At 48.4% G+C, this 12,905-nt stretch overlaps 1 protein-coding gene across 1 annotated transcript in view; it reads left to right on the top strand.

Moving 5' to 3' along the window:
* Positions 1 to 12,533, top strand: part of CSMD2 (CUB and Sushi multiple domains 2) — a 308,935-nt gene extending 296,402 nt beyond the window's left edge. The window contains 11 exon segments of the mRNA XM_009333469.1: positions 1 to 86; positions 3,193 to 3,266; positions 4,723 to 4,834; positions 6,745 to 6,924; positions 7,514 to 7,579; positions 8,166 to 8,327; positions 8,914 to 9,026; positions 9,771 to 9,858; positions 11,014 to 11,152; positions 11,731 to 11,907; positions 12,471 to 12,533. The exon segment at positions 1 to 86 is cut by the window's left edge and continues 79 nt beyond it. Of these exon segments, the coding sequence (XP_009331744.1) occupies positions 1 to 86; positions 3,193 to 3,266; positions 4,723 to 4,834; positions 6,745 to 6,924; positions 7,514 to 7,579; positions 8,166 to 8,327; positions 8,914 to 9,026; positions 9,771 to 9,858; positions 11,014 to 11,152; positions 11,731 to 11,890 (1,180 nt within the window). The 3' untranslated portion in view covers positions 11,891 to 11,907; positions 12,471 to 12,533.
* The last annotated feature ends 372 nt before the right edge of the window (positions 12,534 to 12,905 follow it).

Genomic DNA, 12,905 nt, shown 5'->3' on the forward strand with positions numbered 1-12,905 from the left:
CTTAGCCCCGCTCGTGCTGGTGGGATCAGCCCGGCGGTTCTGTCAGTCCGACGGGACGTGGAGCGGGACCCAGCCGAGCTGCATAGGTAAGGGGAGACTCCTCTGTCTTGCATCTACAAGCAAAGAGCCTTGAGTTGTCACCTTGCTTTTCCGTTTGTAGCAAAGTTGGTATTATTTTCTGGGTTTGCAGAAATTAGCACTTCGTTTCCCTGAAAACCGGAATGCATAGGGATGATGCCTTCAGTTTGTGCGTGCTAGCTGGTGGTAAACAACCCGTCTCCTTCTCTTGGGGCGTGCTGCTTAGATTCAGCACCTGTCCCTGCCCCCGATGGTGGTCAATGCATAGTGCCTCTGAGGAAGACAATCTCTTCCCTGTTACTGCTCCTCAGCACTGTGCTTGGGCTGCCGGTGGACAGGAGGGAGAAGTTCCTCTGCAGAACTTCCAGGTTAACTTTTGCAGCCTGGGCCGTAAGGTTTGAGGGCTGTGTGAGAGCCTGCGGAGGGTAGCGCCACGCAGAGGTCCCAAAGGCTGGTGCTGCCCGAGTTACCTCTGGGGCTGGGGATGGTGGCAATGCACCAGTGCAATGCTGCGCCTGCACTTGTGCCCTGTACTGTGCTACCGCCGCTACACCCTGGACAACATCAGAATTGTTGTCTTTGTACAGTGTTGCGCTCTCGTCTCTGTGCTGCTTCCAGGCTTCCTCAGGGGTCTCCAACCCAGCACGCTGCTCTGCGGAGATGCACAGTATCGCTGTCAGTGATGGGACTGAAAATGCAATTTGACCGCAGAGAGCAGCCATGGGTTGCCGTGGAGGGGAGCTCTCCTGCTCACAGAAACCGAGCAAAACCGAGTTCTGCCTAAAGGGTGCACCTGAGAGCTTATGTTCTCTGCTGCCTTTGAATTATATCCAGAATGGCAGAATAGCAACTCCTAGAAGTATGAAAGTGCTGTATACAGAGATCAAAATCCCACAAATTGCTTTGCCTAGCTGCAGTGTTGGGATTCAGGCTGAAATTTCCACACCTGAAATTTCAGGTGCCCATTTTCTGGGGCTTCCAGAACTCTTTGAAACCTCTGGGAGCTGTATAATCATAATTAGTCACAGCATTCTCCACCTATTTAAAACTCTGGCTACATTCTTGAACTCCAGGGCTCCTGTGGTGATAAACTGCACGGGATATGTGCTATTACCTTAACTGTCTGCCCGAACACCACCATCATCACCTTATGTGGGCATCTGGGGCAGAAACAGATCTCAGGCTGTTCTCCACAGTTTTCAGTCGTTCTAGCTACATCTTAAATGCATCACCAATTACAGTAATGTAAAAGTACTCGTGGCCTGAACCTCCAAGTTTCCTATTGATTTCAGTAGGAGCTTTCTCACGTACAAAGAGTTGGGAGCACCTGCCTACTGTTGTAAATACTGCCTTTAAATGCTTCATCACTTTCTTGCAAATCCTTGTCCAGGATCGTATTGTACGTGCCTGGCACCCAGCCCTCCAGAGCCATCTATGATTGAACCCAGCAAATACAGCTGTTCGTGCCGCTGAGGAAATGTACTTAGAATTTGTCTCCTCAAAACAAACTATGGGAAGGGAGGAGACTTGTGCGTCTGCAAAACCCTGACCCAAAATCTTAGTTTCTGACACAGGCAGCTGAACCCAAAGTGTTGCCTTTATTCAGATCTCACCCATTTTTGAGACCTGTTAGATTGCCAGCACCACAGGCCCCCCAGATGCAGCCAGGAGACCGAGGCTCTGCCCTCCACCCTCTGCCATCCATCACCTGCTACCTCATCCAGCAATGGGGCTCTTTATTTATTTATTTTAGACACTGTGATTTATCTGGGGGCTTCCATGGAAACTGCGTCAGTGATAAATGACAAAAGCTCACCAGAGACGAATGACGGAAAATGAATTAGCTTGTGTGTCGCAGTCCCAAATCAGCCACACTTTGTATCCCTTGTTTAGTTACTCACCACAGCTCCAGTGACCTGGGGACGACACCAAGTAGTGCATAATGTTTCAGTGTGAAGAGGCCAAATTAATCAGATCATAAGGAATAAAGGCAGAACAGAAAACCACCATGCCGTTAGGTACAGAAGTTGTGCTCCGTTGTCCTATAGCTGCAGGCAATAGTGACAGGCCACTTCTGTCCCACCGTGTTGCATTGCGGAGACTTTTCTTAGTTTACTTCTTGTCTTGCACAATCCTGTTAATAGGAGTATTGTGAGTAAGCACAGAGAGGGATTTGCTGTGGGGCTTATGGTCCTTCTCATAGCAGTGTTGAGCACGCTGAAGAAAGAAGGCTGGGAATCCAGAGCAGACTCTCATTTGGTTGCACCGAGATCCTGCGATGCTCCAGCTCCCTGCTAACGTAGCTACCCCTGGCCAGGGACCGGAGCATCCCTGTGGCCAGCATTGCAGCTTAGCTCAATCCTGTGATCCCAAGGAGCAGGGAACCTGCTGCTGCTGAACTGCCTTTCAGACAGAAGCTTCAGTTTCCTTTGCTCAGTTTGGGATGCTGATATTAATGCGATGCATCTCTGCCTTAATCCCATCGATGCCCTGCTACTGTCGACATGCTGGGGGAAAAAAAGAAAGTGATAGATGCTAGAAGAGTAGCAGCGGGTATTCCTCCTGAATCGTGTGTCTTCATCTTCTGATAGATTGAGAGCAAATGAGGCGTAAAGAGAGATTATGTATCTGAGATGCATTAAAATTTCCAGCCCCCATCTATCACTACAAAATAACAAGATGCGAGCGACGGCCAAGCTGAGCCCAGAAGGACAAAGGCGCTGACCCAGGGCTCGGGAGAGGACAGGGTCACCACAGCCCTCGGTGCAGCGGGTGGCCAGTGGAAGCGGAGGGCACAGCACTGGCGCTTCGCTCAACGTGTGTGGAACAGGGGAAGGGAAGAGAGTTGTCCCTGACACAAGATTTATGTTCTTTTTCTCCTGGGTGATAAGAGTGCCTCTGGTTAGTTTGCATTGCAGTAGTCAGGGATTTAAGAAACAAAAAGATCCATGTATTTTTCCTTGTTGCTATGTATTCCTTCTGTAGCAAAATATTTCTGTCTTGCTGCAAAGGCACAGCACAGTCTTTCTGTGTGGAGAGCAGGGAAAGGCAGAGCTCTGACATGGCTTTCACAACTGCTCCTTTAAAATGCCGCATCTGTTCTGTTCTTTTAAGACCCCAGCCTCACGATGTGTGCGGACCCCGGCGTGCCTCTCTTTGGGATGCAGAATAACTCCCAGGGCTACCAGGTACTGTCACGGCAGTGGGGTCCCCTCGGCTGCGCCCCGATACTTGCTGTAGTTAGTCCGTGTCTGAGTCCTTACATGGCATGGATTAATGTGTCTTCCCGTGAGCAGGACATCCCGGTGTGCTCCATTAGACCTCAGAGTGCATTTGTATGGGATTAACTAGCAATGCATTATTTATGATATTAATTACAGTGCTAATTAATAGTTATTAGTGTAATTAGTATTCACGTTGGAGACATACTTTTCGTTCATTTTCAGACCAAATTCTGTAGGTGGTTTTCTTAATCTTAGCTCCCGTACAGTATGAAATTGGTGGAAAGCAGAGAAAAAAAACCAAAGCGATTCCCCGGGGTGCTCCGTCTCCAGCCTCCGCTGCCGTCCCCGCGGGTGCCCGTTCCGTGCTGTGACAGAGCTGGGTGCGGGGCTGGGATAGTTAATTCCATGCGTCTACTCCTGCCAGAGTGGATCTTTTGGTTTTGCTGCTAATTAGTTATCTTAATCCTGAGTTTTAATGAATTCATTCTAGTTTTTAATTAACACTGAGACACCGTAAGTCTGACTTTTGTAAGAGTTGCCGGTCTGAGAGCTGCGCACTGTAGTGGAGCCACCTCAGTGCTCACGCAGGGGATGAGGTGGTGGCTGGAGCAGAGAACATTACGGGGAAATGGTGCCTTTGGATGTGGCACCCGGGGGACCGCAGCAGGCAGCTGGGACTCCAGGAGCGGCTGTCTGATAAAACCTGGCTGCAGGGTCAGCGAGGAGGTGGCCCGTGTGGTGCGGCCTTGCTAGGGAGGATCGGAAAGGTACTCGAAGCCCTGCTTGGCAATTTTATTGTAGTATATTCTGGTTTTAAAGCAAATCCAGTTGCAATAACGGGGCTTGCAGCCTAACAGCATCATACTGCCGACCTGTCTGGAGCAGGGAACGAGCTCCATTATATGATAATGGTTTGGTTGAAATAATAGCAATTTGGTTGAAACCAAATGCAGAAAAGTGGATAGTCTGCAAAAAGTAAGCATACCTCCAAAATGTTGAAAAGTCAGTTTTCAGTTCTTGTGATCCTTTTTGCTATTCACAATCCAAATTGGCATTTATAATATAGCTACAGGATGTTTGTTGATACTCGTTGTATTGAATATCCCTTTTGGCAAAAATTGCCGCCCGTTCTAACAGCATCTATGTTTGATGCTGGCTTTGGGTATATTTAAAAGACAGAGCAGCCTTGCCTCTATCACTAAAAGAAGCAACTCCCTGCACAGCTAAAGGCCGCAGCTTTCCAGGGGCTCTGAGAGCTCTCTCGACACCAGACTCTGGCAGGGCAGTGAGGGCAGAAAGCAGGTGGCTGCCCTCTCCAGCATATAGAAGATGGGAAAACTATAGAAGTACTTTTGTGTTATAAGCATGGGTGAATCACATTGCACTGGGAAGTTCAGTGGTTTATCTCCTATTGTTACAGGTGGGAAGCATCATCTTTTTCAAGTGCCAGAAGGGATACCTGCTGCAGGGCTCCACCACCAGGAGCTGCCTCCCCAACCTGACGTGGAGCGGTGTGCAGCCAGACTGCGTCCGTAAGTCTTGGGAGAGGTTTTGTCAAAGGAAACTGGTGCCTTTAACCGCGCTGTTGCCTTGTTTTGTTGCTGTGCTTCACCGTGCAAATTGCTGGCTCTGAAAAGCTGGTAGTCTGGGGGGGAGCTCTGAGAAAATGTATCCTTGAAGAAAAGGAAGATCACACAGCCACTTCTCTCCTGACATGACTACACCAGCAGCCACTTCTGATTTCAGATGAGATTTTTTACTTGTCCCTTCCTCAGAGACATAGTTTCAGGTGAGACTTTGTTTTGTGCTTCTGAAACCGCATTTGATGGCTGAGATGTGAGCTCGCGCTCCAGGGACCAGGGTTAACATTTAGCCAGAAGGGCTCTCCGACAGAGCAACGTTTCTCCTCGTTTTTAATAACACGTTGCTCGCTCTTTTAAGCTGTCCATCATCTTTTCCTTGCTACACCAGGAGGACTTTAATTTAATCTATTTGAGTGGTAATATCCATCATGGCCTCTGTATCATAAGTGTTAAAAACCTTTTTCCTCTCTCTTGTGAGGTGGTTTATTGGTGAGAGATTTTTCCGCTAACAAACCCTGTAGGTGCTCGTTCTTCGAGCAGCCCAACCGGGGCACCCGCCTTTAAAAACTCTTAGATGTAGCATCAGGGGAGAGGGGAGCGGTTGCTCTGGAAGGAGCTGCCCTTCCCTGCTGCCTGCCTGGGTGGTGGGAGCGCGTCCCCACATTCACGGGCTTCTGCTGAATTGGGAGACTGCAAGGATGCAGCAGCAGCTGTGGCTGTACGTGGGATTTTGCTCCTGGTGCTAGGTGCATTGAAATAAAAGATGGTTTTGGCTTATCTGTGCCAGCAAGGACTACTGAGTTGTTGCCTTTAGGTTTTTTTGTAAAGCCTTCTCCATCCGCAGCGTGGAGTTGGATGCAGTTACTGCTAATGAGTGCTGAACTGTCGCCTCCGAGCTGGGCTGCGGGCTCGCAGCCGGGGCTCCCAGACCATGCGAGTTCGGGTTAGTCTTTCAGCTTTTCTGGGTTTTATATTTCATCTTGTGTAAAACAAGGATGAAGATAATACCTTGTGAAGGCTGTCAAGGATTTGTTTTCATTCATGAGCAGTTTGAGAGCTACAGAAAGGGCAAATTTACAGTGTGGGTGAGAGGGAGCTTCCCGGCTCTGTGATTTATTCGTTTTGTGTCGTAACTTCTCAAGGAAAGTGGTGATATATCTACAACAGGACCTGATAGAGCAGTGTGGGCACATGCTTGCTCTGGTGGCAGGGAGCTGGACAAGCTCAGCTTCGATTTCTGTGGCCAGATTCTGAAAGTTATTGAGCAATTATAGGAATTTATGACTATTGCATGCTTCTGAGGACTTACTGTGTGATCCTATGGACAGGTGGGTGCAAATTATTAGTAGGACAGTGGTCCTGTGAAGAAAGATTATACAAAAACAAATCTGTAATGCACTCACTGGAATCACCGGCTTAACTTACTGCGTCTTGGTGTCCTGTAAAGGCAGTTTTCAGTCCACAGATATACCTGGGACACAGTTCTGGGGTAAGAGTTCAAAGGAAGAAGGAAGGTGTCTTTAGCATCATTTGGTTTTGACTTTTTTCCCTTAAAAAAAGGTGGGGGATGGCAGAGCCTGGTTTTCAGTTCGTGGAAGCTGGAACCAAGTGAAGGATCCCCTGAGAGCTTTAGCCAGAAAGAGCAATCTAGCCAGCGAAGCACGGGAAGTGGTCTCATTAATTCATCTGGCTGGCAAAAATCCAGGCATGGCATTGTCTCCCTCAGCGAGCAGAGAAAGCTTTTGCTGAAAGTTCTTCTAAGAGATTTCTGTCCTTGCTGATGTCATGATGTCACTCTTCTGCCTTTCTGTGTACAACTGGATGGTGTCTCTCATCTCTGTTTTCCTTGTGCTTTTCAGCTCACCACTGTAAGCAGCCGGAGACCCCCTCCCACGCCAACGTCGGTGCTCTGGATTTGCCATCTCTGGGCTACACCTTGATCTATTCCTGTCAGAGTGGGTACTATCTCACCGGAGGATCTGAGCATCGAACCTGCAAAGCAGATGGCAGCTGGACGGGAAAACCACCTATTTGCCTCGGTAAAAGCTCTGAGCAGCGTGACCCTGGTTTCCCGTTTGCCCGCACCTCTGTGGAGGGGAGCATTGCAGCCCAGGAGAAAACAGCTATTCTCTCAGACCTCCACGAGGGTGTTTGCATGGCTGAGCTGGCAGTAGAGACCACAGCTCTCACAGGGTCCTGTGCAGCTCCCAGGGGAGAGGCAGCTAGGGGATTTTCTGCCTGATGGTTTGGATCTAGAAGCGTCTGCACAGGACGAAGGTTGTTCTTTACCTCACACACCTTTTACCTACCTCAGAGTCTTAGATCAAGAAAACGTAGTGGTCTATTGAAACAGAGCTGCGTGGCTCTTGTGCAGCATGGTAGCTCTCTCTGGACGCTTTGGTTTGGAGCAGGTGGCAGGGGGGGACAGTAAATGAAAGCTTTGTGCTGTTTCAGTGAGCTGGGCAGGACCCTGTCCAAAGCCCTTGTACACAGGGACGTGCCCCCATGTTACGTGTGTGAGCAATGCCAGCCAGAGGCTGTCCTCTCTTAGCACCAGCACAGCAGAAGTGTCTCAACAGCGTCAGACGCCGCAATATTCACCGGCGGTGGTTTGCCCCTCTCTTTCAGCTGATGTCCGCCCCAGCGGAAGGCCGGTTGGCACCGCACGGGACCCACCGCTCGCCAAGGTGTCAGGTACCGTAGCAGGGCTCGCTCTCGCGTGGGACACATTAGTGCTATACCTGGACCTTACCAGGTCCATCCTGCCCTGTCCCTTCCCCAGGGCAGCCAGAAACCCGGCTGTTCTTGCAGGTCTTGAAACTGCTGGGCTGGTGAAAGCAGTCCACGTGTCTCATCCTGTTCGTGCTTCACTGGAGAAGGGACAGGAGCCTTACAGGAGTCGGGCACCAACATCCACTGCCCTCCCCAGGGCACTCCAGAGACTGGAGTCCTCTACGATGTCTTGCATTAGACCTTTTTTTAAAAAAAAATGGGTTTTGTTAGCTTTTCCTAAGAAATTATTTTGAGGGTTGGTTTGTTTTTAAAAGTTTAGAGGCATTTTTTGTCAAAACAACAAAATTAAAGTCATCAGCTTGTTTGTTCTCCTCTCTTTGGCTTTGTACTCAGTGATAACACAGAGAGTGGGTGGGATTTGAGGTATTTAAATACATATTTGTGAATTCAAAGAAAGAAATAAATTTGCTCTATTTTGATTTCTGAAAAATGGAAATAAATGGCAATGCTCTTGTTCTTCTGCATCCCCACTTGCTGTGGTTTCTAGTGCCTGCTGATGTGTTTGCAAGGAATTCCCTTTGGAAAGGCTCCTACGAATACATGGGGAAAAAGCAGCCTGCGATGCTGTCTGTCACTAGCTTCGACCCTGCCACCAGTAAAGTCAATGCCACTCTGATAGACCACAGCGGCGTGGAGCTCCAGGTGTCTGGTAAGGGAGCTGACATGGCCATTTGTAGGGATTTACACTTGTCGTAAGTGGTCTCACGGAGCGAGGGGCAGCATGCTCTGCTGTACCGATCATGTTGATGTTCTGATTGAGCTTTACAGAACCACCCAGGTTTGAAGTCTCCAATCTCTGATTGGACCAAGACAAATAAAATCATGTACCTGCATTTGCTTTGACTCTACCTGAGGGGCAGCTGAACCCAGTCCATCGTCCATTCCCAGCGTGCTGGAGTGGTGGACTTGTAGTCCAAGACAAACGAGTAAAAGTTGTGAGCGCTCCTTGTCCCTGTCCTCCGTGGAACACCAGATTGTTACTGATCCAGCAACATAACCTAAACATTAACAGTTGAGTCTCTTCCCATGCGCAAAATGTCTTTAATATCCTGGGGGGTGGACATGGGATTGTGTGTTTGCGGTGTGTTTCCCAGTGCATCCCACTGATAGGGTTGGTAGGAGGCGTCCACTCTAAGGTGATGAGGTGATTTCTCTGCTCTCAGGTAGAAAGCTACTTGCTTCAAACTCGAAGAGAGTCATTGTGATGTAGTGATGAAAAGTCACTTATTTTTCAGGCATTTACAAGAAAGAAGATGTGCACCTGCTTCTCCAGGTTTACCAGATAACGGGGCCAGTGGAGATCTTTGTCAACAAGTTCAAAAATGATAAGTGGGCTCTAGATGGACATGTAAGTGCCCGGGCACCTCATACGCAAAGTCCATCCACACAACTCCCCCCGTTGCTGTCACAACCCCAGCTTTTTTCTCGCTGAAGCTGGGGGAATAACTCCTTTAGCTGGTGGCAAGATGAGGCTGCTATCCTCCAGTCACCTGCTTGCTTGAGGGGGACATAGGGCATTCTTCCAGCACGCAAGACAACATTACACGACAGTCAGTTCTTCCATGCTCCTTGCAGCTGTATGGGGTTTTTTATTGCCCTATGGTTTTAAATCTGTAAGGCTTCCAGATAACACTAAAGGAGAAACCAGCATGATTCATTCCATTTTAACATTTTATATCTGTTAAACATGAAGCTAGAAGAGCTAATCTTTCCTAATGGAGTCAACTTCTCACCTCAATTTCTGTGTCTGGTAACTTCCCATGCCCTTAAGAGATCCACTGGAGCTTACAAGAAACATGCGTCTGATTGACCCATGGCCCATTGTAGCCCAGAGCCTTCGCTATCCCTGTTGAATCAGCAATGTGTTCTGTAGTTTATTGCAAACAAGATTTTTTTTTTCCCTTCCTTTGAGATGTGAGAGTCTAACAAGTTGTTGGGCAGTCAGACTTCTTAAAAAACGCCCTGATTTTCTGCGGAATTGAATTAAATTAATGCTGTGCATGAACTTGAAAGAGGCTGTGACAAGATGGGTGCTAAAATCCCAGGGAAGTGTTCAACAAATCTGTTGATCTCTGGTCTCCTGTTGTTGCAGGTCTCATCAGAGTCGTCAAGTGGCACCTTTGTGTACCAGGGCTTTGTGCGTGGCAAAGGCTTCGGGCAGTTTGGCCTTCAGAGACTCGGTAAACTTCCTCTGATTACTACTTTTCCCCTTGATTTCTGAAAGCTAGATTTTGATGGTAGTGGAGGTTTTCAAACAGGAAACATTTCTCCTGTCCCTGGCTTTAATTTTATAGCTGTTTTTGAACAGTCAGGTTTAACTTTCCAGCTCCCTTCCGCACATCGTTCATGAGAGAGCTGGCAAAACCCAAACCAGCCACTGGGGCAGAGAAGTTGGGTGCCCTCAAATCTCTGTAGCCCAGGGGGTGGGAGATGATCGCATCTGAAACGGCTTCTGTTTGTCCACGTTTGAGGCAGAGCGGTGCCGTGCTCCACGGGGAGGAGAGGGTCCCCATTGCCTGGCAGCACTTCCACCCTGCCCGCTGCTCCTTTCCCATCTCCAGTTCCTCCCTGTACGATGGATGCAGCTGCTCTGCCCTGGCTTGTGTTTAAACACTAAATATATTGAACACTGGATGTTCTGGCAAGGGGGGCTAAGCCCATCCTCAACTTGGCTAACACAAGATTTGGGGGAGACAAACACCACCAAAATCTTTAATTTGGGAACAAAGTGAGGCATTTAAATAAACAGGTTTCTGTTCAAAGACAGAAAGAGTTTGGAGCCACAAATAGCACCTGGACCATTTTTTTTTTCCTCCATGTTGCCAGATGTCTGACCTAAAAGCCCAAGTCCCATTGCTACCACAAAAAGTGTCTCCATCTCACTTTTGGAAATCTCAGAGGCACTTGAGGGCTTAGACGACCCAAGGTCTAAGCTCCTAAATATGTCTTAAAATGTGGCTTGAGCTCTACAATCTCTTTGGGTTTTTGGAATCTGACCCTGGAGTCTTGTCACCTTTATGGAGAATTAGATGCTAATTATTGCAGCCTTTGAAAGTCTCCCTTAAAGCCTAACTTTTAAGCATCCAAATTTGAGCATTTTGGTAAGATAAATCTATTTACATCTCTCTTTAATTGTACTTCTAAATAAATGATGTTGTCTGAGCTAGGCTGCATCTCCAAACCATTCTTCATGCAGCTCAGAAGCTTTTGATTACCTTTTTGCAGCAACACTTGTAACCATCTTGGCCTGTTGTTGATAATGTAACCCATAACTCGAGCAAACCCCATTTCCCTCAGTGGTGTTTTGAAATGTGTTTACTTCTGCTGTGTTTCAGACATCAGCATGATGGAAAATGATCCAGAATCAATAGGACACCATTTTGCATCAAACAGCAGTTCTGTGGCAGCTGCCATTCTTGTGCCTTTCATAGCCCTGATTATTGCAGGGTTTGTGCTTTATCTCTACAAACACAGGTAGGTTTCAGGAGTGGTGCCAGTAGGTGAAGCAAAATCAGGGGACTGACAGAAATATTTGTGAGCTTGCCTTAAAAGCACTCCCCCTAGACCTGGTTTCTCATTTAATTCAGAAGGTGAAAAAAGAATGGAGCAAGCATGCGTGGAGGGGCGAGGGTGTTAGGAGAAGAGTGTTAAAGGCTTTTGTGACCGTTAATAAGATTTGTGGCAACATTAAGTAGGATAAGGCAAAGTAAATTTCATATTTCAGCATTCAAGGTGGCTTTGCGTCTGTTGTAAATTAGTTATTTCTCCTGATCAATGCATTGCTGTGGAAATGTTGCTGCGCTGCAAAGCATTGTGCAGACTGGCCGCTCTGCGCAGGGAGCACTTTCAGGGCTGTAGCAAAGCCCAGGGAGCTGCCTGCGCTACAAATCTATAGCAAGATTTTTCTACAGATCCCTTCTGCTTTATCCCCAGGTGTTTACCCTCTTCAAAAGTAGCTTTTTCCCTTCCAGTGACTTCTTGTCAGGGCTTTTGAGCTGGCTACAGCAGGAGTAGCCGTGACCTCTCTGGATTTTCTCTCTGACATCCTGCAGGAGAAGACCAAAAGTCCCATTCAATGGCTACGCGGGCCATGAAAACACCAACGTCCGAGCAACGTTTGAGAATCCTATGTATGACCGAAACCTGCAGCCCACGGACATCATGGCCAACGAGACGGAGTTCACAGTCAGCACTGTGTGCACAGCTGTATAGCACCCGTCCCCTCCGCGGTGAGTGGGCAGAAAGGGAGCACAAGAGTGGGACAGTGCCACCGCTCTCCTCGTGTTTGTCACTTCTAAAATGCTGGGTCGAAGCAGTGGTTCAAAGGAGCACCCAGAGTGGTTCAGATTGCCCAGGAGATCATCGCTGCCCGGGGCAAGACCCAAACCAGCATCCCCATCTCTGGGTGTCAGGTGCTCGCTGCCAGCTGGGGCGAGACCTCTTGGGCACCAGTGGCAAAGCAAATCCAAATAGCCCTGTGGTGAGAACAGTGACCAGCTAAAGGGAAAAATGAGTCTCTTAAGAGAGATCGTTCACTGTGTGACTCCAGGCAGGGTGTTTTGCACAGTGATTGGAGGGGAGGGTAAAGCAAGGGGTTTAAAAGTTTTACTGCACAGGCACAGAGAAATAACTTAATGTTATAAACAAAAGTACCCCGTGGACTTTAAGAGTGCTGCTAGGCTGGAACGTTCTTAGTTTGAGATAACGAAGCCATTGCAGGCTTTCCCAGCATTTCTGTGTGTAATAACAAACTGTTACCTTCTCTCTGTGCATTCCTTTCCTATCGTCCCAGATTCCACCGGGGTCGGTGTCTAGTGGATGATTGTGTTTTGCCTCACTAGTCTTCGTCCATTCCCTCCCCATCTCCCTCCTCCCAACCTTGTTGAGGCTGTGGAGAAGCTGCTACACCTCGTTGGACTTTGTGTTAACTCCTGAGAGACTGCTGGGTTGCCCTCTGTCGTCCTCACCCACCCTCTCCATCCTGCCGTGGATAATGAAGCCAACCAAAGGTCTGCTCCAGCACAGCTCCTCTCTCCCACCCCACTGGTGGGTCTCAGCCCAACGTCAAGACCCGGGGAAGTGGAGAACCTGGGAGGCAAGGTGATGGGAAGGCTTTTTACAACCTGTTCTTGGTTACGTGTTCCTGGAGGGAGCAGTGGGGTATGTGGGGTCCCACCAACTGCCCCCCACTTTTGGGAAGAGCTTGGACAACAAAGAGGGGAAAAGC

This window comes from Pygoscelis adeliae, unplaced genomic scaffold (genome assembly GCF_000699105.1).
Source record: "Pygoscelis adeliae isolate BGI_AS28 unplaced genomic scaffold, ASM69910v1 Scaffold321, whole genome shotgun sequence".
NCBI classification, from domain to species: Eukaryota; Metazoa; Chordata; class Aves; order Sphenisciformes; family Spheniscidae; genus Pygoscelis; species Pygoscelis adeliae.